General features: G+C 40.5%; 1 protein-coding gene across 7 annotated transcripts in view; it reads left to right on the top strand.

Annotated features, from left to right (window-relative positions):
- Positions 1-24404, top strand: part of St6gal1 (ST6 beta-galactoside alpha-2,6-sialyltransferase 1) — a 119885-nt gene that overhangs the window by 68460 nt on the left and 27021 nt on the right. For 5 of the 7 annotated variants that reach the window (XM_020171333.2, XM_020171334.2, XM_074073578.1 and 2 more), the window contains 2 exons: positions 15606-15741; positions 19451-20100. In XM_020171333.2, coding sequence (XP_020026922.2) covers positions 19494-20100 — 607 coding nt within the window. In that variant the 5' untranslated portion in view covers positions 15606-15741; positions 19451-19493. Of the gene's footprint in view, positions 1-9124; positions 9338-15605; positions 15742-19450; positions 20101-24404 lie in introns of those variants that run through there. The other 2 variants (XM_020171337.2, XM_074073581.1) reach the window with 2 other exon arrangements.

The raw sequence follows: 24404 nt of genomic DNA, 5'->3' as shown, positions 1-24404 counted from the left end.
CTTTTCATCTATTAGTTCCTTTGTGCCTCACTATAATCCTGTGAAATACATGTCATCATCATCATCATCATTATTATTTAAGAGATAGGGTTTTATTATGTTGTCCAAGCTGGCTTTGAACTCCTGGGCTCAAGCAATCCTCTTGCCTTAGACTCCCAAGTAGCTGGGGCCACTGTTCCTGGTTTTGAGATAGGGATTATTAAATCCCCTTTCTGTTGGTGACTTTTCTTTTCTTTTTTTTTTTTTATTTTTTCTTTCCCCTTCCTCCTTTAATGGCTCTTTGAGGTATATCAGCCCAGCTCTTCAATACCAACAATAACGTTATTCAGGACCTTTTTCTCACTGTGGGCTCCTTCAAACCTTTTTTTTTTTTTTTAATTTTTTTCCTTTTTCTTTTATTATTCATATGTGCATACAAGGCTTGGGTCATTTCTCCCCCCTGCCCCCACCCCCTCCCTTACCACCCATTCCGCCCCCTCCCTCTCCCCCCCCTCAATACCCAGCAGAAACTATTTTGCCCTTATTTCTAATTTTGTTGTAGAGAGAGTATAAGCAATAATAGGAAGGAACAAGGGTTTTTGCTGGTTGAGATAAGGATAGCTATACAGGGCGTTGAATCACATTGATTTCCTGTGCGTGGGTGTTACCTTCTAGGTTAATTCTTTTTGATCTAACCTTTTCTCTAGTACCTGTTCCCCTTTTCCTATTGGCCTCAGTTGCTTTTAAGGTATCTGCTTTAGTTTCTCTGCATTGAGGGCAACAAATGCTAGCTAATTTTTTAGGACACTCAGCGATTTGATTGGAGAGCTAGGTGGCCTCATATGTGTCCCAGTTTCAGTTTTTTCCCATTAGTTCAGTTTTCTCCCATTAGTTCAGTTTTCTATTAGTTTCAGCAATATTCTCCCCACTGCCTGTCTCTGGCTCTCCTGAGAGTCCTATTCCCTGTGGGGCAGTGTGTGAAATAGTTAACACTAAAGGTCAAATATTGGTTTTGTTGAGGTAAACATTAAGGTCCTGGGTTAAGCCAAAGACAAATATTGATTCATGACACACCCTGAACTGTCTCATCCTCTCAGAAATGAAGACTTCTCCACCCCACAGCATTTAAGCCAAGCCCCAGCTTCCTGTCGCTCCTCCCATACCTTCTTCCTGCCAGGCCTAGGTGTGCAAACTAAAATTCATTAAGCAGACACTGCACAATCCTTACTTCTAGTCCTCAGAACCTCCCCGGGATGTAGGTGGGTTTGCACACATCCTACAGAAGAGAAAACCAAGACCTTGAATGTTAATGTCGTTGGCCTAAGATGCCATAGTGATTGAATAACAAAGCTGGGATTCAAATCTAGGTTTGTCAGACTTCAAAGCATGACATTTAACACCTGTTTTCCAGACTGGGCCTTGTCAAGGGCCTCCCCATCTCACTTTTTATACTCATCTTTTCGGCACAAGGGATTGACGTCTAAGTTTCCTTGTCCTGTGAGAATCAAATTAAACCTTGATTGAGATCCTGGCTTTTCAGGGATTCGCAGCAGGGCAAATCCCACCATCTCTGTGAGTTCTCTTTACTTCACTTATAAAATAGGTTCAACAATAAACTCTCTTTCCAGGCTGTTTTGTAGGCACAGTGCCTAGCACAGAGTAATATGTGAAGAGCAGTGGCTATTATTTGTTTGTTGGTCACTTTGGGGAGCAGGAAAGGGTGCTGTGAGGGCATGGGCTGCAACATGGCACCCCTCCTGCATTGGCTCTTCACTTGCTTCCCTTGCTCTGAAACTCTTTGCTACACACTTGATCATGTCAGACTCTTTTGCTTGCTGTTCACAGTGCTGCACAGTGAGGCCGAGTCTCCCTCTTCAGTTTCATCTCCTGCTGTTCAGTATTGCACACCTGCCTGGCAACTCTAGCTTCTTGCTGTGCCCTGGCTCTCTGCCCTTGCCTACTCCATGCCATGTCCCTGATTTCCCAGGGCTTTCCCTAAGGGGCTAAAAGCTCACCTATCCTTGAAGGTTCTTTGAACTCAGGCCAGTTGTGGGCTCTTCCTCTTGAGCTAAGGTTCCTGAGCACCTGCTTTGTAAGAGGAAAACTGCCACTTATTTAGCAAATGAGACTCAGCCACAAGCTCTGACCTAGGTCCTGGGAACACAGACAACTGGATGGTTCAAATGGTTACTAGCTATGGGGAAAACAAAGCAAATAGTGAGTGAGATATTTGGGCACTTGTCTGATTTCTCATGGTATTTAAGACTGTTAGCCTTCTGAGGGCAGGAGTGACAGTTTCATCTGGTTTCACTGTTATGAACTCATAGTTACCAGTGTCTTGGGCAAATTGATTGATCTGAATCCATATGGTCAGAGCAGATAAGCTCACAGTTCTGCCATTCCCACGCTAGCACCTGTGGGGAGGTGGGGGTAGGATGGGGAGGGATGTGGGTGAGCAGCTTGCTCCCTTCTTTCCCTCCATTCTCATAATTCACATTCTGCATTTGGATTAGCATCCAGGAGTTGGAACCATGTTGGTGATTTGCTGTTGGGTTATGGGGAGGGAAACACACAGTTTCACAACCAGACATTCCTGGAGAAGTCATGCGACCTCTCTCAGATTCAGTTTCTTCATGCATAAAATGTTGAAACAGCAGGCTTGTTGTTGACATTTCTCAGAGAGTTTTCTTGAGGTCACTGAGAATCCTCAAATCACTTCCTTATTACCATTACCGTGAGCTCATTTATTATAAATAATAGCATTGTGTTAAACAGATAAAGAATGCTGCACATGTTATGAGCATGTAATTTCCCCTTCATATGCAATCAAGCATAACTGAAAATTTAAATGACTTCTATCCTGTATTAATTCTATAAGTATAGGGCTACAGGGATTTCCAAATCTATTAAAAGAAATTCATCACTGAGTATAAACTTTCCTTAACAAGAACTAGCAGTTTGATTTCCTTGGGAACTATAGTTCATAAACAAAAAGTTATTTCTATTGTTCTTGATACATGGAAGGCACAACCCCCCCTGCACACAGGATCCCATCCTGAGTGTGAGCTGCTCTCATCAAATTTCTATTGTACGTGCTTTACAATCCCTCCTGAGAAAAATTAGGCAGCTTCATGTCTAGGACTTTTAAGGTTGTCATTAAATAGTCAAAATCCCAATGGTTGACTCTGTAAATGCCAAAGGTTGACTGTACTATCAACAATGGTCCAGGGTTTCTGGAGGATTCAATGAAACATGTCAAGTGATTTTTTTATCCTAAATGTTCCTCATGTTCCCTTTTGCTTCTGGAGTTGGTGGGCATGATCATGGCTGAGAACCACAGGTAAAACAAGATGAATGTTTCACAGTACAGGCATTAAGGATGCAATCTTTGGATTCAGACAGTTCTGGGTTCAAGTCTTGAATCTTCCATTTACTAGCACAAGTCCTTTAATGTCTTTTGATTCACCTCCTTACCTGGGAGATGTACTGCATAACAGAGCCACCTTCCCAGCACTGTGGTGAGGATTGAATGGACTGTTTTACATACAGGTTTAATACAGTGCCTGGCTTATAGGAACTTCTGGAAAGCAGTCATGATGATGTCTCTCTCTTCTTTTCTCTTGGTGTACAGTCACATACCGAGTGGGCAGTTCATGTTTGTTGGTGATTTCAGCTCATGTCTAAAACTAACTTCCTATCTACAAATCAACTGCCTCCCACCCACATCACACATACCACAAGCTCTGGCAGTGGACACCTGTCAGAACTTATATTTGCCAAGTGCTATCTGTACACTCTGTGTAGTGCTGACAAGGAGACAGAGAAGCAGTGTTGCTAATCTCTGTGCTCACAGGGCTCTGTCTGGTTGGAAAAGTAAGATACCCACACACGGCACCTGCGGGAGCATGTAGGGCTATCTGTTCAGGCCAGAAGTGTGAGTAGAAGTCTACACAAGAGAGGACTCTATACTGGGGCATCTGGGAAACTTCCTCCAGGGATCTTAGCTTGTGCCGGGTCTACCCTTTGGTCTCTGAATTGGAAAAGGGAGTAATGAGTTGGGCAGACTTGAGGTTGAGCTTGACCATTGAGTGCTGACATCTGTGGATCTGTCCCCTAAAGAAAAATGTTCAAATCCCCCACTGCCCAACATGCTCTGTTATACACCAACTAACTGCAGGTTTTTGGAGGTGGTAGAAGGGAAGCAAATGTGGGAGTCCTTAGAGACCTAGCCCCTGTCTTCCAGGAGGGAATGACATGGTCAAAAGCAGAGGTTGAACCTGTGCCCTTACCTGAGACTGCTCAGACTATAGCAGCCCCTTTTGCCTGGAAGATGGGTCTTTAGCCTGGTTGACCAAAGAAAAGGTCACAGTCAGAAGGAGAGAGATGAAAGTCCTTGCCTTAATGCCAAGACTGTTGCTCTTTCTCTGGTAGTGCTGACACCTTCCTGGTCTAGTAATAGATATGACTTACTTGGAAACAGTAGACCCTTTTGCCTGGGAGCCTGGACTTAATGACACTCAATGCCAAGACCTAGATTGAAGCTTCCATTCCCCTGTACATCTGAGAAATTATTGGGCAGTAACCACCCTAAGTTATGGAGGAATCAGTAGTGAAGAGGGACTTCAAATGCTTGAGCCCTGCATTGACTCATCTGCCTTGTCTGCCCAGCACTGAACTGGTGTTGTCCTTACTCTTTCACATTTTTCCACCCCTTCATTGCTGTTTATAGGTATGAACCAATTAAATAAGAGTCTTCTCAAGGTAATGCTGGGCACCTATATTTAAAAAGTGCTTTCTGGGTGATGCTAATTAATGTCCAGGCAAGACAGAGAGGCAATGTTCTACTTGTTCCCTTTCGCCCACACTCAACCTTTATGCTTTATGGCTATGAGACTGGAGGTGAGAGGGCAGAGAAGGGGTACATAGAGTACTTTGCAACCGAGGATAGACATGAACAAAACTTTTCTCTGCATTCTTTTCCCTTTTCTCTTTGCATGGTGGACCATTTGGCCTTGGTCTGCTCCTGGGAAAGCCATCATTTTGCTGAGATGAGAAAGGTGACTTTAAAGAGATCACTTTAAAGAGTGATCCTGGTATTTAGGAAATGTCAAGGAATGCTGGCTCTGACTTCCTCCTGCTCAGGTCAGTGAAACCATGATAGAAGAGAAGAACAGCCCCTGGCATACCCCTCAGCCTGGAGATCTGGGAGAAAATGATGTTGAAGACAGAATGAACAGATGTGGTCCTTCTCATTAAAGATACAATTAAACTGAGGCTCTGAGAGATACTAGGTCATCAGACCCTTGTTAGCAGGCCTGAAGAGAAAATTCTTAATTTTGATATTTCTGTGGAAATCTTTCTTGGTCCTCCTTGGCAATTCACGTGAAAATTCTGGGTAGCCTAATTCCCCTGCCTGGCAGTAACAGCTAGGGTGTCTGTCCTGAAGGGAGGCCTCTTTCTTTTAAAAAATTTTTAAAATTATCTTATTACTGTACTGGGGGTATATTGTGACATTTATAAAAGTTCTTAAACTATGTCATAGTTGAATTCACCTCCTCCATCATTCTCCTTTGTCCTTCCCTCCCCCATTCATAGAATAGTTTCAACAGGCCTAATTTTTCCATTTGTCATACATGAGTATATATAGCTGCTACTCTGTATTTACCTGCTGAGTGCTGAGCTGAGAAGGGAGGCTCAGATCTGACCTGGCATTCAGTAAAATTCTGGTTTTATATCACTGTTCTCCTGATTTCTAAGTACTCAAAGTCAGATTCTTCTGAATAGACTTAGAACAACTGAACTCTGCCTAGTTTGGGGCTATTGAGAGTGGTTTTTCTAAGCACACTCCTGAATCTAGTCAGCCAGTAGAACGTGTATTTTAGGAGATATGCTAGAGCAAGTATTGTGTCTATTGCTGGTATCAAAAGTTATGATTAAATTTGGGCAAGCTGTGAAAACCACAATTCCTTGCCCATGGTCTCCAGAGAACCACTAGACACTTTCAGTATTTCAAAAGACCTGATGGGAAAAGCCTGTTTATCATGATACATCTGCACAGCCAAGGAAATCAGGTTTCTGTGATTCATGCTGAGCTTTTATCAACTGATTGTAGGAATAGTAACAGTCTCCTCTTCAAACCTCTTACTGGCAGCAATAGTTTTGTTCATCTGATAACGCATAAGAACTGAGGTTCCTAAAGTTAGTTAATAACATCTTTCAAAATCAAAGGTTCATATCAGGAAGCAACAAAATACAAGAGATACTTGGTGTGGAAAATCTAGTGACTGGCTTTGATTGAATTAAGGGGAGTATTTGTTATTTCACGGTGCCAGTGAAATGTTGAGATGAAGAGAGATGAAAGATCTATAGCTGAGAGTCCAGATGATGGCCTTAGACTGGTAGAAATAAATGTCCAGGAAATCTCTGCTGTGCTGTGCTATCAAGGTAATTCTAGCTGCCATAACAAAATAACTAGTTGGGTAATACTGGCTCACCTCTTAATTACTTTGGCCCCAAAGTGATCAACATTGTTTTGGCTCTCATTTTATTGCTGATAACTAGTAAAATGATCCTGCCTAGATTCAGGGGGTGTGTGTGTGTGTGTGTGTGTGCGTGCATGTGCACTTGCTGGAAAATGTAATCCCTGTCTGGGAAGGTCATGTATAGCAACAGCTCTATTTGCCAACAAGTATTTTGGCAAATGCTTGGCAGGAGGAAATAGAAAGAGAAGTCATTATAGGATTATTATAGGATTAAATTGCAGTTCAGGTGACACAGAAAGGGGAACCCTTTATGGCAGTGTGTTTCTTGAAGCAGGCTGCTTCTTGGAGTCATTATGGCTAGTGGAAACAGCCCTTGGTATCACAGTCTGTAGAACAGACATTTGAGTTCTAGAGTCCAGATAAAGGTGAGGTTTGCACACTGAGAGGTTAAGGAGACAAAGATCAGAGCAGAGTAAATAGGTTATCACCAGAAGGTCAAGAAGGTGACAACAACTGTGGTTGACTTGGTAACCTGCTGGGGAGCAGACCAGCTTGAAACTTAGAATAATCTGGCTGACAGCCCAGTTGGGCCACTTATGGTGACATCTTTAGCAAGTGACTTAAACTCTGAGCTTTGGATTCATTTATAGAAGAGGATTGTTAATACTCTAGCTCTCAGGATGATAGAATTAAATTTGATAACACATGAAAGTCTAGTATCCAGTAAGAGTTCAGTAAACGGCACTGTGGGCTGTCTCACCTGCATTGTTGCAATAGCCTCTTGAAAGGTCTTCCTTTTTTGTCCTTCCCAACCTGTTGATACTCAATATAGCTCCAGGATGATCCCTTTCAAACACAAATCAGGCAACTTTAATTCAGAGGGAAAGCCAAAATTCTTATACCAGTGTAAGGCCCTACTTGATCTAGCTCCTAATGCCTCTCTGGACCCACTCACACTATCGTCCCCCTTGCCCACTTTGCTTCAGGCCTTGGTACTGTTCTTGAAGCATGCCAGGCATGCCCCTGCCTAGGAGGAATTCTGCTTTTCTTTCAACCTGGAACCCTCTTCCTTCAGAAAGTTGCATGACCCTCACACTTTACTCCAGTCTTTGCTCAGATATCTTCTCAATGAGGCTTTCTTGATCATCCAGTTTAATTCTCCACTCCCACCCCCCCCACCCACCATGTCTCTATCCCTCTTCTTTACTTTAATATTTTGCATATAATATTATGATTATTTCTTTCCAAAGCACCACAAACATATATACTTCGTTTTACTCTTTATTTACCTCCTCACTATGTGGCAAGTGATGGGGTTTAGGATTTCTGTACTGCTATGTCTCCAGTCTGGCTCACATTAGACAATGAGCATTTGCTGGATGAATGAGCCTATTATGATTACTGGTATATATTTTCTTCAGACTTTGGGACAGCTGCAAAGTAGAAGAGCTCAGGCTTCCTTTATTTCCCCTATCCCTAATGCTCTTAGACTATAGGATTTAGATTCTTTTAGATATATAGAAAAAAAAAGCTAGGGGAACTATTGAACTTGAGATCACTGGATCTCAGCCAGCCTTGAAATTTAACACTCAATTTGCAGGACACAGAGCAGGGAAGTACATTAAATAACATCAGAAGGAAATCAGCAGCCAGATGCAGAATGTGGGACATTCCAGAGGACAAATGATGTAGTTTCTTCAATGGAAGAGAAAAAATAATGAGGAACTATTATGGATTGAAAGAGAATTAAAAATGGCATATCATCCACACTTTACTGACCTCATTTAGATCCTCATCCAAGTAAGCTAGTAAAAAGGACATATTCAAGAGAACTGGTAAAAGTGTTGGTAAATTGGATTTCAGGAGATAGTGGCATTGTGGTCACATTTAATTATCATATATAGATTCATATATTCTCTGGAAAAATCTGATGTGTGAAAGGGGCGTGGCAGGTAATCTAGAGAATTCAAGTGTATACAGAAAATTATTTGAGTACTTGTAGTCTCAGTTCTCCCAAAGATGGTTCACAGCTAATACTGCTATAGATGCCAGGGTGTGAGTTAATATTATATACAGTGAATGTCTTAGGACATTAAGCTTAATTTCCTCGTGGAATCCCAGTTGAGAAAAGCTGGTAGTGGGGAACTGATATGAAATCTGACATTTGCTTTAAAGTATTCCAGGGGGAAAATGCAGTAGGGAACCATGGAGATTAAGAGGAAGTGAAACTATTCCCTCTTCCTGAGGTGGAGGCAGACTTTCTTTCTTTCTTCTCTACTTTTCTGTAGTGTAGGGTGTGGTGTAGGGAAATGAAGGAAAGGGGTGGTTTATTACATGGGAGGGATATAGTGTTTGCTCACTCCTCTTTATAGGCTCTTTTTGCTCCTTCCTCCTCTGGTTACCTTTGATTCATGGAGCAGAGTGTGGCTTGGTCTGGAGTGTGATAAGAAGGAGGGAAAGGGAGAGTGATGCTTGCTGGAGCTGGGGCTAGGGCTGGGGCTGTGACTGAAGCTGCTACTACTTATTAGCGGGAGTGGGTGTTCAACAAAAGAAGAACCAATGGGGTGTGAAGAGCTACTTTTTGTCAGGCACCTGTCAAATAGAAAGGCAAATATTTCTATACACATAAGTTTGTCTATCTGTAGGGCACGAGGTTGAAGATGGTAGAAAATGGACAGAAATCTTTTGTCTTATCTGTTCAGAATGGCTGGCTCTGGCCAGGAACCACTGCCATATAGGTGGTGAGGACTGAACTCCCCCACAGAGTTCTGTTCTTCCGGCTCTTAGAAAACATCTGCTGAAATGTACTTGGGCATTTCTGAGGACTTCAGTATCTTCATCAGTGTTCACCTGGCTGGGAAAAGATCTAATTTCTGGTAAGAGACCCTTTCTGAGCCTGAGTCTGGAAGAGTTAGACTAGGCAGGAGTGAAAGCCATTTTATCTTTAGCACTCTGATCTGGACCGGCTCTTCCCCTCTCTACTCTTAGCTCTGCAGTGAGATTTGTCCTAAGGTAGACATTTGTAAAGGCAGCTTTTCAGATTGTAAATCTCTCATCGTTTCTTAAAGTCACTTCTCAGATTCACCAGCTACAAATTGGTTTCCTATGGCTTAGCATGTTTCTGAAATTTGCTGCCCATTAGAGCAATACAGTGACTGGTCAGAAATGCTTTGATAGAACTCTTAATGTCTTAACTCGTGCTGGCTCCCACTTGATAGAACTCAGTGGCTAGGAGCTAGGATGTTGCCAGTCAGCCTGAAAGAGCTCCTTTGGAGACTTTGGGAAGCAAGGGAGGGGCCTAACTGTATTGTCTCAGGCACTGTTGTTGCTATAGAGTAAGCTTTAGAAGAGCTTCAACACATGGTAAATACTAAATTATTATCTCAAGCATAGCAAAAATCTGTCATTAAATAGTTACTATATCTGCAGGTATATTATCTGTACCTTACAGATGAAGACACAAGGCTCACAGTGACTAACTGGCCAAAGATCATATAATTGACATGTAGGAAAGCCAGGATTTGAATCTAGGTTTTTGAGATGAAAGACCCAGTGAGTTCTTTATCCAAAGCCAGGGGTTATCAAGCTCTTGTCAGTAAAGAACTGGTCCTCACCCAATTTCTCATCCATCAATAGTTTTTCAAAATATAATAAAAATGGATTACTGAAAAATGTAATAAAAAGGACACTTAATATACATGCTCCATTTTTAAAAAGTATTATATTTTTCAGGCATGATACTATTTGGTTGAATTACTTTAAAAGTTGCTTATACTCAATTTCTGTACTTTTCTCATTGTGGGCCTTAGAAAGCTTTCTTAGACTAGTACTTGTCCACAGATCTTACTTTGGGTAGCACTGTCTTAAGCTATGGTTTCTCAGAGCCTGGTGCATAGGTGACCTCTTGTCTCAGCGTCATGCTATAGCTCATGGTAGAGTACTTGCAACCATGAGGCCCTGGGTTAGATTCCCCAGCACCCCAAATGCCAACAAGAAAACCCATCATTTGGGAGTGCTTGTTAAATGTACATTGCTCAGTCCCACCCTAGACTGTTTGGATCAGAATGATTGAAATAGAATTCAGGAACCTACATTTTAATAGTAATTTTAATAACTAAATATGCTCTAAATCTGAAAATCTCTGCAATTCTGCCTCCCCTCCACAGATAAGAGATAAGAAAGTAAATAGTGAAGTGAATACAATGTTCTATTCCAAACTCCCCCATTGCCACCCCGCTTTAAGTTTATTTGTAAAACATTTTTTCAAAGATTTCATTTCTATAGAAACCCACCAACAGAAACTTCTTTCTGACCTCATTTTTGTACACTTCAATGAATTGTGCGTATAACTGTATTGTGTGTACAAACTGTTGAATGGGTAGAAAGAAACCAGACAAGGTGCTCACAGCTAAAGGAGACTGAGTGAAGATGTAAAACACAGTGAAGAGCCTGGGGCATTTTGGTACATAGAGGTGGGACAGATGAAGAACTAACCACAGGAACCAGAATAGAATCAGGTTCTATTCTGAAACCTACTTTTTTTTTTTTTTTCCATGAACAAGTAGCACGTTCATCAGGGGAGACAAAAATGAGAGGGGAAGTTAAGTAGAACTCAAGGTGAGATGCCGATGAATATACTGGAAGAGTAGCACAGGATTGCTGGGAAGTATTAAGTACCTACTGGCAGTTGGCAATCAATAATATGATGTGAAATCAGTAAACATAGTGTGTGTTTTCTTTCCAGTCAAGTTCTATTGCATGGCTGCAGATGTGGGGCAGGACAGAGTCACATTGGGTTTTAGCCAATCATGTGCAATGAAAGAGGGCAAAGGATCAATTTTAATGAATAATCATGGAATTAAAGGAAGGGAAGTGAGGTCATGAGGAAATGAAAGACATCCAGGAAGACTGTTGGAGTTGGGACACTAGTCAGAATAAGTTACAAAGACAGTAGTAATGACTAGAGCTGGGGCAGAGAGTGGGAAATCAAGATTATGAGGGCCTGTATTTTTGGAGATAGATTAGAGCTATGACCTTGAGCGTAAGTGACTGAGATCACAATCATTCAGGTAGAGGAGATCACTGTAAGGCCAGGGGACAAGAATATCCTGGACATGGAAATAAATATCTCTAAGGGCCATGACAGAAACAGTGGTGAGGAAAATGATAGTGATTAAGGAGCTAAAATATGCAGAGAATGAAGAAGAGTGTCCTGGGTAGGGAAAAGATGTGGTATACTCTGTACAGGGTTGCTGAGAGAATTAAATGAGTTGATGCATGTAAAGTTCTTAACACTGAGTCTACGTGCATGTGCTAAACAAGTGTTAGTGGTTCTCAATCTGAGTCTACATGAGCCACAGAGAGCAGAACTTAAACTACTGGGTTTATTTTTACAGGGAAGTTGATTTTCATTTTAAGATCTTTCTAAGAGACACAGCTGCTTGCACAGCCATGTGTGACCTGGGGAAGTGGTAATTCCCCTGTCATTCAGTGTATCCAACAGACGAAATGAACATCTGCATGGGAGAGCTACAAAGAGGATTCTAAGGGATGAGTGTGTGAGTGGAAGGAATTCTAGCAGATAAAGGTAGTGAGGACAGAGAGGGATATTGTTAGAGCTCACTTCATTCTTTCATTAAAAAATGACTGAGCATTTCTTAGTTATGGTTCAGAGCCTGGCCAGATGCAGGGGACCTAAGATGCCTTAAAGAAATGAGATCTCAATAAGGTTGGAATAGATCTGCAATGAGATAAATGTTGCATTGTTTGATTTGGGCCAGAATAGACACAGTGGAATCACACTGACCTCTGTAGAACCAAGGAAGGCTTGAAAGTCAAGGGCACTTGAACTGGTTATGGAGGCTGAGTGGGTATGGCCCATGTGAACAGTTCAGGAAAGAACAGTCCATGCAGAAAAATCTTCATAGGCATTGCTACAAAGGCATGAAAGAGCCTGGAACTTGAGTTACTCTGGCAAACTACTTATCTTCCTGGCCCCATTTTCCCTATTTGTAACATGGTAGTGGTATCCACAAAGTAGGGGCTGATAGACTGTTGTGCGTCATACTTGTCATAGGCACTGTTGTAGTCCTTTTAGGTGTATTGTCTTGTTTGATTTTGTAAACAGCTCTAACAGACAGCACTTCTTGTTATCCCATTTTATAGGGAAATTCACTGAGTCTTAGGGGGCTGAGTAACCTAAGGTGACATAACTAGTGAAAGGCAGAGTTTGGACTCTTCCTCCAGATCAGTCTGATTCCAAAGATTGTACTGTTAACCCCTAAACTATAGTCAGTGCTTAGCACATAGCTAGTACTCAATAAATGGTAGGTATTATTGTCATGATTGCTAGTTTGTAATCCAGAGTTGAGAGTTCTGTCATCACTTGTGCAGCTGGTTGAAGATCACCAGTGCTGCTACCTCATCAGCAACCCTGACTATTTTTGGAAATCCCTAATCACCAATGATAGATCTAGATAGATAGTTGCACCTCCTTTGTTTCAGGTGGTTCAGTTTTGGAAATCGAGAGTGGGGAATTATTTTTAACTTCAAAGAGAGCAAAACTTTCTGAACAGATGCAGTTGACGTGAGGGAAGAAGGACTGGGCCAATGAACTCTTCTGATGTCTGTAGGTAGAACTCTAACAAAAATCTCATGTCCCAGCAACTCATGTATTAGGGATGGCAGAAAACCAAAATCCATAGGCAAAAGGAATCATTCAAAGGCCAGGTGACTGCCCATAGTGTTCTGTCCGGGCCTACGAAAGAGCCTCTCCCATCAATGATGCCTGAGATAAACAGCTGTCTAAAGAACTTCTTCGTTCAGCAAAGATTTATTGGGTGCCTAATATGTGCCTAACACTAACCTAGTGTCTGGAGATATTGGCAGTAGTAGTGAATAATTCTGACAAAGTCCCTACTTATCTAGTTAATATTTTTAGTGATAGGAGACAGACACTAATCAATTAATAATTTGAGTGCACACGTAATGATAAATGCTGATGCCACAAAGGAAATCATGCCATCAGAAGAGGGATAGCTATCAGAGACATTGCCTGATCCTCCCTGGAGACTGCCCTAAAGTCAATTCATCTCTGGAAAAATAAACAGAGCTTGAATTTTTTGACAAAGGGCAGAGTGACAGCTCTCATTTTTGCCATTAGTCATGGCCAGAGCCTGCTTGCCTGCCTGCCTCTTGGTCACGAAAGCTGAGCCTCTCCCAACCCGAACCTGTGGCCTTTAATGGAGGATATCCTTCTGGTTTATGGGGTAAAGCCAGTTAATGTTCACATGGCTTCCTCTCAGTTTCTTAATGTTGGGTTTCCTAGGATGGGCTTCAAGGCAAGCCCAATATTGTATGTCAAGTTGATCCACAAGGTTAAAGTGTATTCTTGAGATTATCCCAATAGTTTTGCCCTAATTATTCAACCAACATAGGAAGAGTAATAAAGAAAGTATAGTGAAATAATTTTCCATCTCAACTATATAAATTCTTTTCTGAATACTGGGACATCATAACTTGTAGTCACAACAACATATGCATAGATAATATTTTCTATTTTTCTCTTTTCATTAAAATATTTAAAGTATCTTCTTCCCTGTTGCTACATAAATTCACAAACAAGAATTATTTATCTATTTATTTATTTTTCAGGAGGATGTACCATACGTTATCTATTGCTGGACATTTAGTTGTTAACAGATTTTTACCATTATAAATAGGCTTGAAATTAAAATCTTTTTTGTATGCATATTGATTTATGGAACTCACATTTTTCTGTCATTAATCCTTTTAGTCCTCATCACAACTATGTAAGGTATGGAATCATTTTACATGTAAGAAAATTGAAGTAAATAATCTTTTATTTAGTCTTATTTCCTAGAAGTATGGTATCTTATTCAATAGTTATGAGCTCTTAGTTCTATGGGTTGAATATTTTCTAGAAAGGTTAAGCTAGCTTATAGCTTTCCTTCAAATGCATATCAATGTCATTATAATCTGTTCAACAATACATATTACCAGTTTGAAGATTGTTGACTAATGTAAATTCTATAAGCTAGGATCTTAATGTTCCAGTTCACCCTGTTGGGTTTCTGTCAAGATTGATCCTAATGACATATGGATTGTTAATTGGAGTTTTTAATTTGTGACTTATCTTTTCATGTTGATTGTGTCTTTACTTGTGTAGGCTTTTACAATATTAACCCCCTTTTTTGTATGTTGACTTTGTTTCCCTTTTTATTAAATAGTATCTTTCATTGAATAAAAATTAGAATTTCCTGTGATTGAATTTATTAACTTTTCCTTTGTCATTTTTTTCACATTGCATCAAAAAAAAGAAAGAGATGGTAAAAATGGTCATATTTTTAGCTCTAAAAATTTTATACACACTTTTTTTTTAATATTATAGTACTCAGGGCTTTGCATATGTAAGGCAAACTCTCTACCACTGTGCCCCAGCTCTTTTTTTATTTTTGTTTTTTAAAACTGTAAATCAGTTTTCTATTTCAAACATTTTGATGTTGAAAACTCTTTCTTATCCTTCCTAGCCCTTTCTTTTTGATCTCAAAGAGTAATTCATGCACATTTTAGAAATTGTGGAATGTATATAAAATTACAAAATTTAAATACCTATTTTTCTGTCATCCTGGGTACATTATTTAGTACTTTCTCTTTCTCATATATATATTTTTAAATGTGTTTATTTCTGAATTTGGATAGTATTTAAAGTTTTGTAGCCTATGTTTTTCAGTGAAAAATATACTGGTTGAAATTTCATGTCATTAAATATCCTTCAAAAATAACTAATTAAAAAATCGGTCTGAAGTTTATTTTTGGGATGAACCTATTGCTACTTTTCCATAAACAGTGATAAATGAACCCTTTCTTTCCAGATGTGTTGGTGGTGGCCACTTTATCTTTCTAGGACAGTCTTATGGTCTACTTCCAGTCTCTAAGCTGTGCACAGATCCAGGGCATTGCTTCTGTAATAGGTTCTTCACTCTTTGCGGAGCCCTTGAGGCTTCCTGGGTTATACCATATTCCAGACCTACAGAAGTGCCCATCCATTTTGTTAATGTTTAACCCTGCTCTGCCAGAAACCTGCTCTTACCTCTTTTTTTTTTTTTTTTTTTTTATTTGCAGATGTTTTTTGATCATCCTGGGAAAAATGAGCCTTGGCCTCCAGATCTAATAAAGCAAACCTCCTTTCCATGGAGAACAGTGCCAGTTCCTGAGGACCTGGAGGGCCTGCAGCCCCAGAGGGATTAGCCAGAAACAGGTAAGAAATACCCAGAGGCATGGGCAAGTGAAGGACACATTTCTGAGTAAAAAATGGTATGGCAGACTATGCTGGCAAGGAGCCTCAGGGTCTCAGTGTTTGACTACAGCTTTGCCAGTTTCTCTTTCCTTTTTCTTTTCTAGCCCCTGGGTCAATGAGGAACAGGATGGGAGAGTAGGTAGCTTGCCCATTTCTGTAATCTATAAATACAAGATTTCTGTTATTCTAGAATTCACTCAGCCTTTTATGAGTACCTACCACGTGCCAAGCACTGCATTTAATACTGAGCATGCTGTGATGAGTAGATCAGGGCAGAATTCCTTACTTTGAGATTTTTCTTTCTTCTGATTCAGTGCTGGCTTAGCATTAAGATAATCACATTATCTATAGGTGATAATGTGTCGTTACATCCTTCTTCTAGAAGTCTAACAGTGGTTGTAAGGACTCATTGATACAGTCACCTCAGTTCAGTAATTCTTTATTTAGCAGCCACTCTGTTCCATGCACTGTGTTGGATCCCATTGTTCAGAAAGAATACCAGGAGGAGCTCTCCTCTAGCAGCTGGGTCAGGCATGAAAAGCAAGCTTTACAAAGTACTGGTTGCAAGCAGCAGTTAGGTGCTGAAGAGGATGTGAACTCCCCTGATGGTTAAGGACAGAGAATGTAGCCTGGAAGCCTAAGAGACAGTCTGTTTAGATAGGGAAATTCAAAGCTGGTGTGGTTTTCCAGAGAATTTGTGGAGAAAAGTTGCTACTCTTTTCTTCAGTTGAGTTGTCTAGATGAAGCTTCCTCCATCTTTATCTTGTTAGGACAGCTTGAGAGGTAAGAAAGTAGCCTAAAGCTCTAAGTGCCTGTGACCAGAAACTCCAGCCAGCTGGTGAACTTGGAGTCTTACACAGGGCAGAGTTAAGAGACCATGGGAGTCCTGATGTTGGGATTCTGATGAGAGTTCTGAGGCCATGACCCACTGAGGACAGCAGAGGGTTGCAAGACTGTCATTGGGCCTGGTTGTATGTGGGAACTCTTCCTGAAAATGCAGGAGAAACTACACCAGCCCTCTTTTTGCCTCAGCTCCCAAGACAGTGAGTCAGGGCTCTTTCTGCCATCATGCATATGTATAAAAGTCAAGTTCCAAGTCCATCATTTCCAAATTACTCATGCAATTTTGAAAATTACTTGCATTTCAAAACCTTACTTTCTTCCACTATAAAAGGAGTTCATAAAAATCTGCTCTGCTTATCTCACAGGGTTATGCTGGGTCTTATAAACCTAACTGATGTGAGTGGTAAAGGGTGATCACCAGTGCACTGTCCATTGTGGATGTGGATTTTCTGTGATTGTCTGACAGATTGTGTTGCTTCTTTTAGGCACTCTGATTTCTGAGTCCTAATGGTCAACACTGACTTTTCATTGTCCCCAGGCACAGATTTCTGTCCTTTAGTGGAAAAACCATCAACCTTTATACTCAGACAGACCTGGGTTGGAATTTTGGTTCTAGTACTGATGATCTATTGGGACCTTGGAGAAACCCTATAGCCCTGCTAAGGCTCAGTCTCTTAATTTCTATGAAGGTTTTTTTTTTTTTGTTTTTTTTTGTTTTTCTCTCAGTAATGGGGCTTGAACTAAGGACCTCACACTAAATAAGCAGGTGCTCTACCACTTGAGCCACTCCAGCCTTAATTTCTAACATGGAATTGTGATTATCTGCTCCATGGTGCTATGGTAAAGTTTCAGTAGGATATTGCAGATAAAGTGCAGTGAGGCCTCCTTAAATGCTACTTCCTCTGTAGCTGTTCCTGAGCTGTCACATAGTCATATGTCTGAGGAGATTTGGTTTCTTAGTTTTCTGATGATGTGACTCACTTCATGTTGTTGTATCTGAATTCTTTCTCTGTGTTACGTTTCATCATTTTAAAATTTGTTGCTACCCAAGCTAACGAACCATCATCCTCAGAGTTATTGCTTCCTAGGGTATCAAACAATAGGAAATGATGCTTGGCTTTTACTGCCAGTGGATTCGAAGAATGATCTGGATGTCAGTCCATTAAAGAGTCTCAGATGAAGTGCCTGCCTCTCAGGCTAATATATCATGGCCATTTTGCCATCTGTCATTGACCCTCATCGCCTTCACATGGCCCTCTTGCCAAAGGGCTGTTCTTGTGACTGTTTAGAGTACCTCCCATGCCTTTGTTTTTACTTTGCACCAAGCCTGTTTGGTCCTCCCAATACTCCATGAACAAAATAGGCAGAAATAATTATTCTATAGGAGAGACAGAGATACTCACTTGCCCAGGATCACCGAGAGCAGGGATGAGAACCCAGTTTTCATCAACATCCTGTCTAGTACTCCTACTACTTTATCTCTAATATCCTTAGGAGCAGACTACCTGGGAAAGGACTTTAGACTCTTAATGGTTTAGCAAATCCACAGGGGCAATTGATTGTACTTATTATGAAAAGTAAACCCAGTGATTGACGAAATAATCTAATGTTTTCCAAAAGATAGATGTTACTTGAGTTCAAAGAACTCCCATCTTCTGGTAGTTACATAATGAATTTCCAGAAAAACAAAGTAGGTGTTTACCTAGATAATAAAGAGCAATTATTCATAGCTCAATTAGCTTAGTGAAAGGCATTTTCCAGAACTTTTCAACAGTTCTGTGCATGGTATAGTAGGAAGGACTTGAGCTACGGAATCAAGCTCACTTGACTTTGAACCTCAGGGCAACTATTTCCTTAGCTCTGTGATCCTAGGCACTTCCTTCAACCTCTCAGGACCTCTGGGTGCTAGTCCTTAAAAATGGAAATCATAACATCTTCATTGCTAGTGATGGGAGGGGTCTCTTTGAACAGCTCAGGAGATGTTCTTCATATTAGACTGTGATATGTATGGTGTTGTCTGGAGTTACGTATCACAGTGATGCTGGTTATGGTGAAATTAAATATAATAACATCTAGTGTGCTTTGTCAGTTCTAATTTTCATTTCCTTAATTGGCTACATGCTTGATATCTTACCAAGATTTCCCATCTTCTATCAGGAAGTGAACTAGCTTCTTGTCTTAAGAGTGCTTTACTTACAGTACACAACACAAAACTGAATGTTATATTGTGAAGCTAACCCTTGATCTCATTCTCATGAAGGAGTTCAACATCATAGCCTCTAGAGAGATGTGTCACAAATCTGTAGTATCACCTAAAGTGGGAGGCCTTTCTCAGGATATTTAAGTAATTTAGGATTTTAGGGTATCTGGGTTTTATGGTAGAGACTAATCAACCTGTTTATCCTTTTTAATTCTATTTGTTTCAAGCATGTGTGTCTTCATTTAATAGAGTGTACAAGGCGCTAAGAATCTGAGATGTGTAAACTGTGGTTTCCGACTTCAAGAAGCTCAGAGTGAAGCTTCTTTAGGGAGTTAGACCAAGGCAACCAGAAACTAAGATTAAGGGTGCACAAAGTAACTTTAGGAAGGTATATAAAGTGTTCTGGGCTCAGAGAAGAAGAAAGGAGTCTCAGAGGGAATGCTGACTACATTCAAAGCCCAAACTAGGGTTGCATATTTTCTAGGAGTTGCTAAAGGATGCATGGCTGGTGGTAGGTAGAACAGGGCTTGAATTCAAGTCTCCCCACTCTAAAGCCATCACCCTACTGCATGCCACTTTTGGATGTCCTTTCTATCATTTTTTTCTCCTTGTCCTGCTTTTTTTTAGGCTCCTACTCTGATCAGTGGTTTCCCTGAACACATCTTTCATTATGATTCACATCAACTTGAAGAAAAAGTTCAGTTGCTGTGTCCTGGCCTTTCTCCTGTTTGCAGTCATCTGTGTGTGGAAGGAAAGGAAGAAAGGACGTTACTATGATTCCCTTAAATTGCAATCCAAGGAATACCAGGTGCTGGGGAGACTCGAGAAACTGACCATGGGGTCTGGTCCCCAATCTGTGTCCTCAAGTGGCACCCAGGACCCTCACAGGGGCAGCCAGACTCTTAGTAGTCCCAGGGTCCCAGCCATGGCCAAACTACCACCCTCTTTCCAGGTGTGGAACAAGGACAGCTCATCCAAAAACCTTATCCCCAGGCTGCAAAAGATCTGGAAGAATTATCTGAACATGAACAAGTACAAAGTGTCCTACAAGGGGCCAGAGCCAGGAGTCAAGTTCAGTGCAGAGGCCCTGCGCTGCCATCTCCGGGACCATGTAAATGTATCCATGGTAGAGGCCACAGATTTTCCCTTCAACACCTCTGAATGGGAGGGTTACCTGCCCAAGGAGAACATTAGGACCAAGGCTGGGCCATGGCACAAGTGTGCTGTTGTCTCATCAGCAGGATCTCTGAAGTCCTCCCAACTGGGCCGAGAGATAGGTATGTTAAGATTGGGCATCTCGATGGTCTGGAGGTAAGAGTGCCAGTATAGCTCAGTAGACCAGTGGAGCTGGCCTAGAGCCGTTTTCAACTCTCAGAGTGAGAAGTGTCATAGGGAGAGTTGAAAGGATGGGAACACAGGTCTCCAGGGTCTTTATCAATTAGAATAGACTTATTTTTAATCTGTTTCAAATATTAGTGGTTTGCAGAGAATTGCATTTTAAAAAGAGAGTTCTACTGCCACCCCAAAGCAAAACACTACAGTTTTTTTTAAATAAATTTTTTATTGAGATATATTGATTAAATGGGGAGGGAAATTTGTAGTGACAATTCCAATAAGACTTATATTGTACATTATTTACATTGCCCCCATCATCTCTCCCCCTCAGCCCCCTCCCCACCCCAGTTAAAGCAATTGCAAGAGGTTTTTAGTTCTGTTTCATATAGTTACATGAAGTCCATCAACCACATACCGTCACCTTTGACCTTTGAAAATGTTTGAAGCATAGATCTCTATTTTATTTTTAGATTCTGAAATTCTGTTGTTTTACCTTATACAGGAGGACTTGTTAGGCCTCAACCCTGGCAAATTTTCAGCTTTCCAATTTGAAAACAAAATTAATTAGAGGAGGAATTCTTAACTTGGAGGCTGTGGGCCAACTTCTGGGGGTTCATGAATCCCTAAAATTGCATACAAAAGTACCCATGGGTTAAGTGTGCAAGTCTGACTTGGATTTTTCAGTGACAGAAATCATATATTGTAGTTGATTCTTAGAGGGTTCTGTGACCCCCAGAAGTTTTAAGAATCACTGGTAAAATGTTGATTTGCTTTTCTTGAAACACTTTGCTGCTTATAAAGATAGAAAAATCTATCTGAATTGATAAACCTATACAACAGACAGCTCCTTAATTGTTTAAGGCCTTTATTTCTCTTATTTTGAGAGAAAATGTTTTTCACTATTGTGAAATGAATCAGGCTGCAAAGAAAGCAAAACACAGGAAATCTTGCTCTTCTGTCAGCCTAGAGGTACTAGAGCAGGTGAGGTCATATGTCTCGTTTTTATTTCCTTCCTGTGATTGCCAGGAAAAATGTTCTGAAACCAAACACAGGCTCCAAGGAGAAATGCAGACCCAAGGTGGATTCCCTAGAGCAGAAAGAAGTGGTGAGATCACATGTTTTCCTCCCAAATAGGCAGTGCCTACTAATAAAATCTGCCAGTAAGACTGCCCACCTCAACTTTGGCTTCTGCCTTTTTGATTTCTTTTGGACTTTTTTTTTTTTCTAGATACTAAATGTAATTAGTTTCACCCATCTCTGTTAGAACTAATTTCCTTTTGTCCTCAGTTTTGCAACAAAATGGTAGTTTTTAGGACAGGTATTAATGGAACCTTGTTCTACCTATCAAATTATCATTGTCTGGTTGAAATTCTGTTGGAATTTGAAGTAGAGCCTGATCTCTTTGTGAATTGGCATTATAGTTTTATTTTTAGTTTTTGGTGGGATAGGGGTTTGAACTCAGGTCTTTGACTTGCAAAGGAAGTGTTCTACCACTCAAACCTCACCACCAGTCCATTTTGCTTGGGTTATTTTGGAGACAGAATCTCGAGAACTATTTCCCTGGGTTGGTCTCAAACCATGATCCTCCCTATCTCAGTCTCCTAAGTAGCTAGGATTACAGTCATGAGCCACCAATTCCTGGCTAGGCTTTATTTTTATGTTCTCCTTAAAGTCTGAGTGATTTATGGGAGGTAAATATAGGAGAATCTCTAGTTCAGGGCCAGCCTGGGCTACATAACAAGACCCTATCTCAAAACAATGACAACAACAAAAAGTGTGAGTGATTTAAATAAACATCAATTAAAATAATCTTTTTCTATAGATAACACCTTCAAAGAAATATTATGGAAGGACTTTGATCTTGAGATATAATAAAAATCATATGTTAAACTTCAAAATTTCTGACTTTTATAGGGTAGATTCCTCTGGGCATTTAGTGTAACAAGTACTTTAAGGCATTAATTCTTTTATTCTCTTTATGCATTCATGAATTCATCAATAACAGAATTGCAACTTGGAATACAAAGGGGCAAAACTTCTCACTATATTCAGAATTTGTTGAGCCTGTTCCCAACTATTGAATATACCAGATGGTTTCAAACTGTTTAGTTTTACAAATAATACTGTTAACAAGGATTTTGTGTAGCTGACTTAAGAGATTAGTACTGCTCTCCAATGGGGAAATCCTCAGGAATGAGGTTAGAAGATACAAATAAGTTTTATAGCTATTCTCCCATCCATGGCAAGGTTGTTCCCTAGAGACACTGTGTAATGTTCTATGCCTCCAGAAGACCCAGAAACCAGCTGAGGTGGGTGCCATAATTTTGCATTAAGTATGATGGCTTACTTAGGCATGTAAAATATCTTAGTTTTGTGGAAATTTCATTTCAAACAATAGCATATTTTAAAAAACACTATCACCAATAGAAGTGACACCTGTTGTGTACCTGCTGTATGCCTGACATAGCCACTCTTTTGATCTCTCCAGTGGTCCTGTGAAGTGGCAAATGTTTTTGCCCCTATTTTGCTGATGAGCCAACTGTAAAGACTTAAGAGATTTACACAACCAGTTGAGAGCACAGTGGGGCTTGAAAGTGGTCATTTGACTCAAAGGTCCCTCTGTCTTTGTGCCTCATAATGATAATTTCTTAATATAATTTGGTTGGATTTATCCCTTGTTGCTTTCCTAGAGGAAAGGAGAGGAACATTCTGAGTTGAGGTAAAGGCTGCATGGAGAAATGTGTAGAGTAGGCTTGGGCATCACAAATGATCCTGTTTGGCTAGGATGTGGGGCCTATTGGGTAAAGAAGGGTAAGGAATGAGGCCAGAAACATAGCCAGGGGTCAGATGTTAGAGAATTTTGGCAGACACCAGAAGGAGTTTGGGTTTCATTCTTTAAGATACAGAGAGCCTTAAATGGCTTTTAAGTATGGGAGCAATGAGATAGTGTGTTCTTTGGAGAGACTTCTCATTTCTCGGGATTATCTTCTCTATGGGGACTTCTAGATAACATCTCCATTGGGAGCTATTGCCTCATCCAGGTAAGAAGTGCCAGGCCTGTCGGACAGTGGTATTGATGATAGGGAAAAAGGCATCATGTGCTAGAAGAGCCAGAACTTGGTGTCTCACTAGAAGTAGCCTTTAGTCATAGGCAGGAGCTGGTGTTTGTAGCCTACAGGCAGGTTATATCAGATCACGAGGGAGCATGCTTCTGGAGGAAGGCAAATTCCATTTTGGGTGTACTGAGTCTGACAGTGTTTGTAGCTGTCACTGAGTAGACAGCTACACAGTTGGATATTTGGTTCAGAGAAAGGATCAGATTTGGAGATCAGGTTTGGGAGACTGTTAAATCCAGCTGAGGTGATAGTTATACTACAGGGAAGAGAACCAACTAGAATACCTACTAAAAGGTTTACATTTAAAGAACAAGGAAAGAAGAACAGAGAAAGGAAGAAAAATTCAGAAAGGGGCTGGAGGAGAACAAGGTGTATATTATGAGAGGCCAAAAGTGATGTAGTTTTGTCGATAGCAGCCATTGCCATCAGAATCTGCACAGGGAGGACAGATTCGTGATAAAAATGACAACAGGATTGAGTGGCTTGGAGAGCACCATCAGTTATGTCAGAGGTCAGCAAACTTTTCTTGTAAAAGGCCAAATGGTAAATATTTTCAGTTTTGAGGGCCACACAATGTCTGTCATTCTTAACTCTGCTGTTGTTATGCAAAAGCAACCATAGACAGCAGCCGTGAATGAATGGGCCTGGCTATGAGCCAAAACACTATAAAAATGAGAGAATGACTTGATTTGGCTGCAGACTACAGTTTTCCAGCCCTGCTCTAGAGTATGTCTAATTTCCCCAGCCAGAATCAGAATATAGTCTTCCCATAAATGGTTATATGATTTATTAAGCTAATTTGAAAATATATAAATAGTTGGTGATAAATTGTGATAAAATTTCTTTTTTGCAATTTCTGGCTATTTGGTTATTATAACTAGAAGCAATGGATTTTGATGTGTTTATGAATTTACTAACTTGAGCTATTTCTGTTGACTTTTCTAGTCATGTAGTCATGTCACCTGCATATAATGATACTTTTTTCCTTTTCTTTTCTAAGCTTGAATTCTACATTAAAGATAGGTAGTAGCTTCTGCAGCCTTTCTAATTGCCAGGTTTATTTACTAGAATCCTGTAAGTTGTAGATTTTTCTTGGTGATTTCTTGGAGCTTATTTCAGTTTGACAGTGC

This window comes from Castor canadensis, chromosome 5 (genome assembly GCF_047511655.1).
Source record: "Castor canadensis chromosome 5, mCasCan1.hap1v2, whole genome shotgun sequence".
Taxonomy (NCBI): domain Eukaryota; kingdom Metazoa; phylum Chordata; class Mammalia; order Rodentia; family Castoridae; genus Castor; species Castor canadensis.
This window is presented reverse-complemented; position numbering and strand designations above follow the sequence as displayed.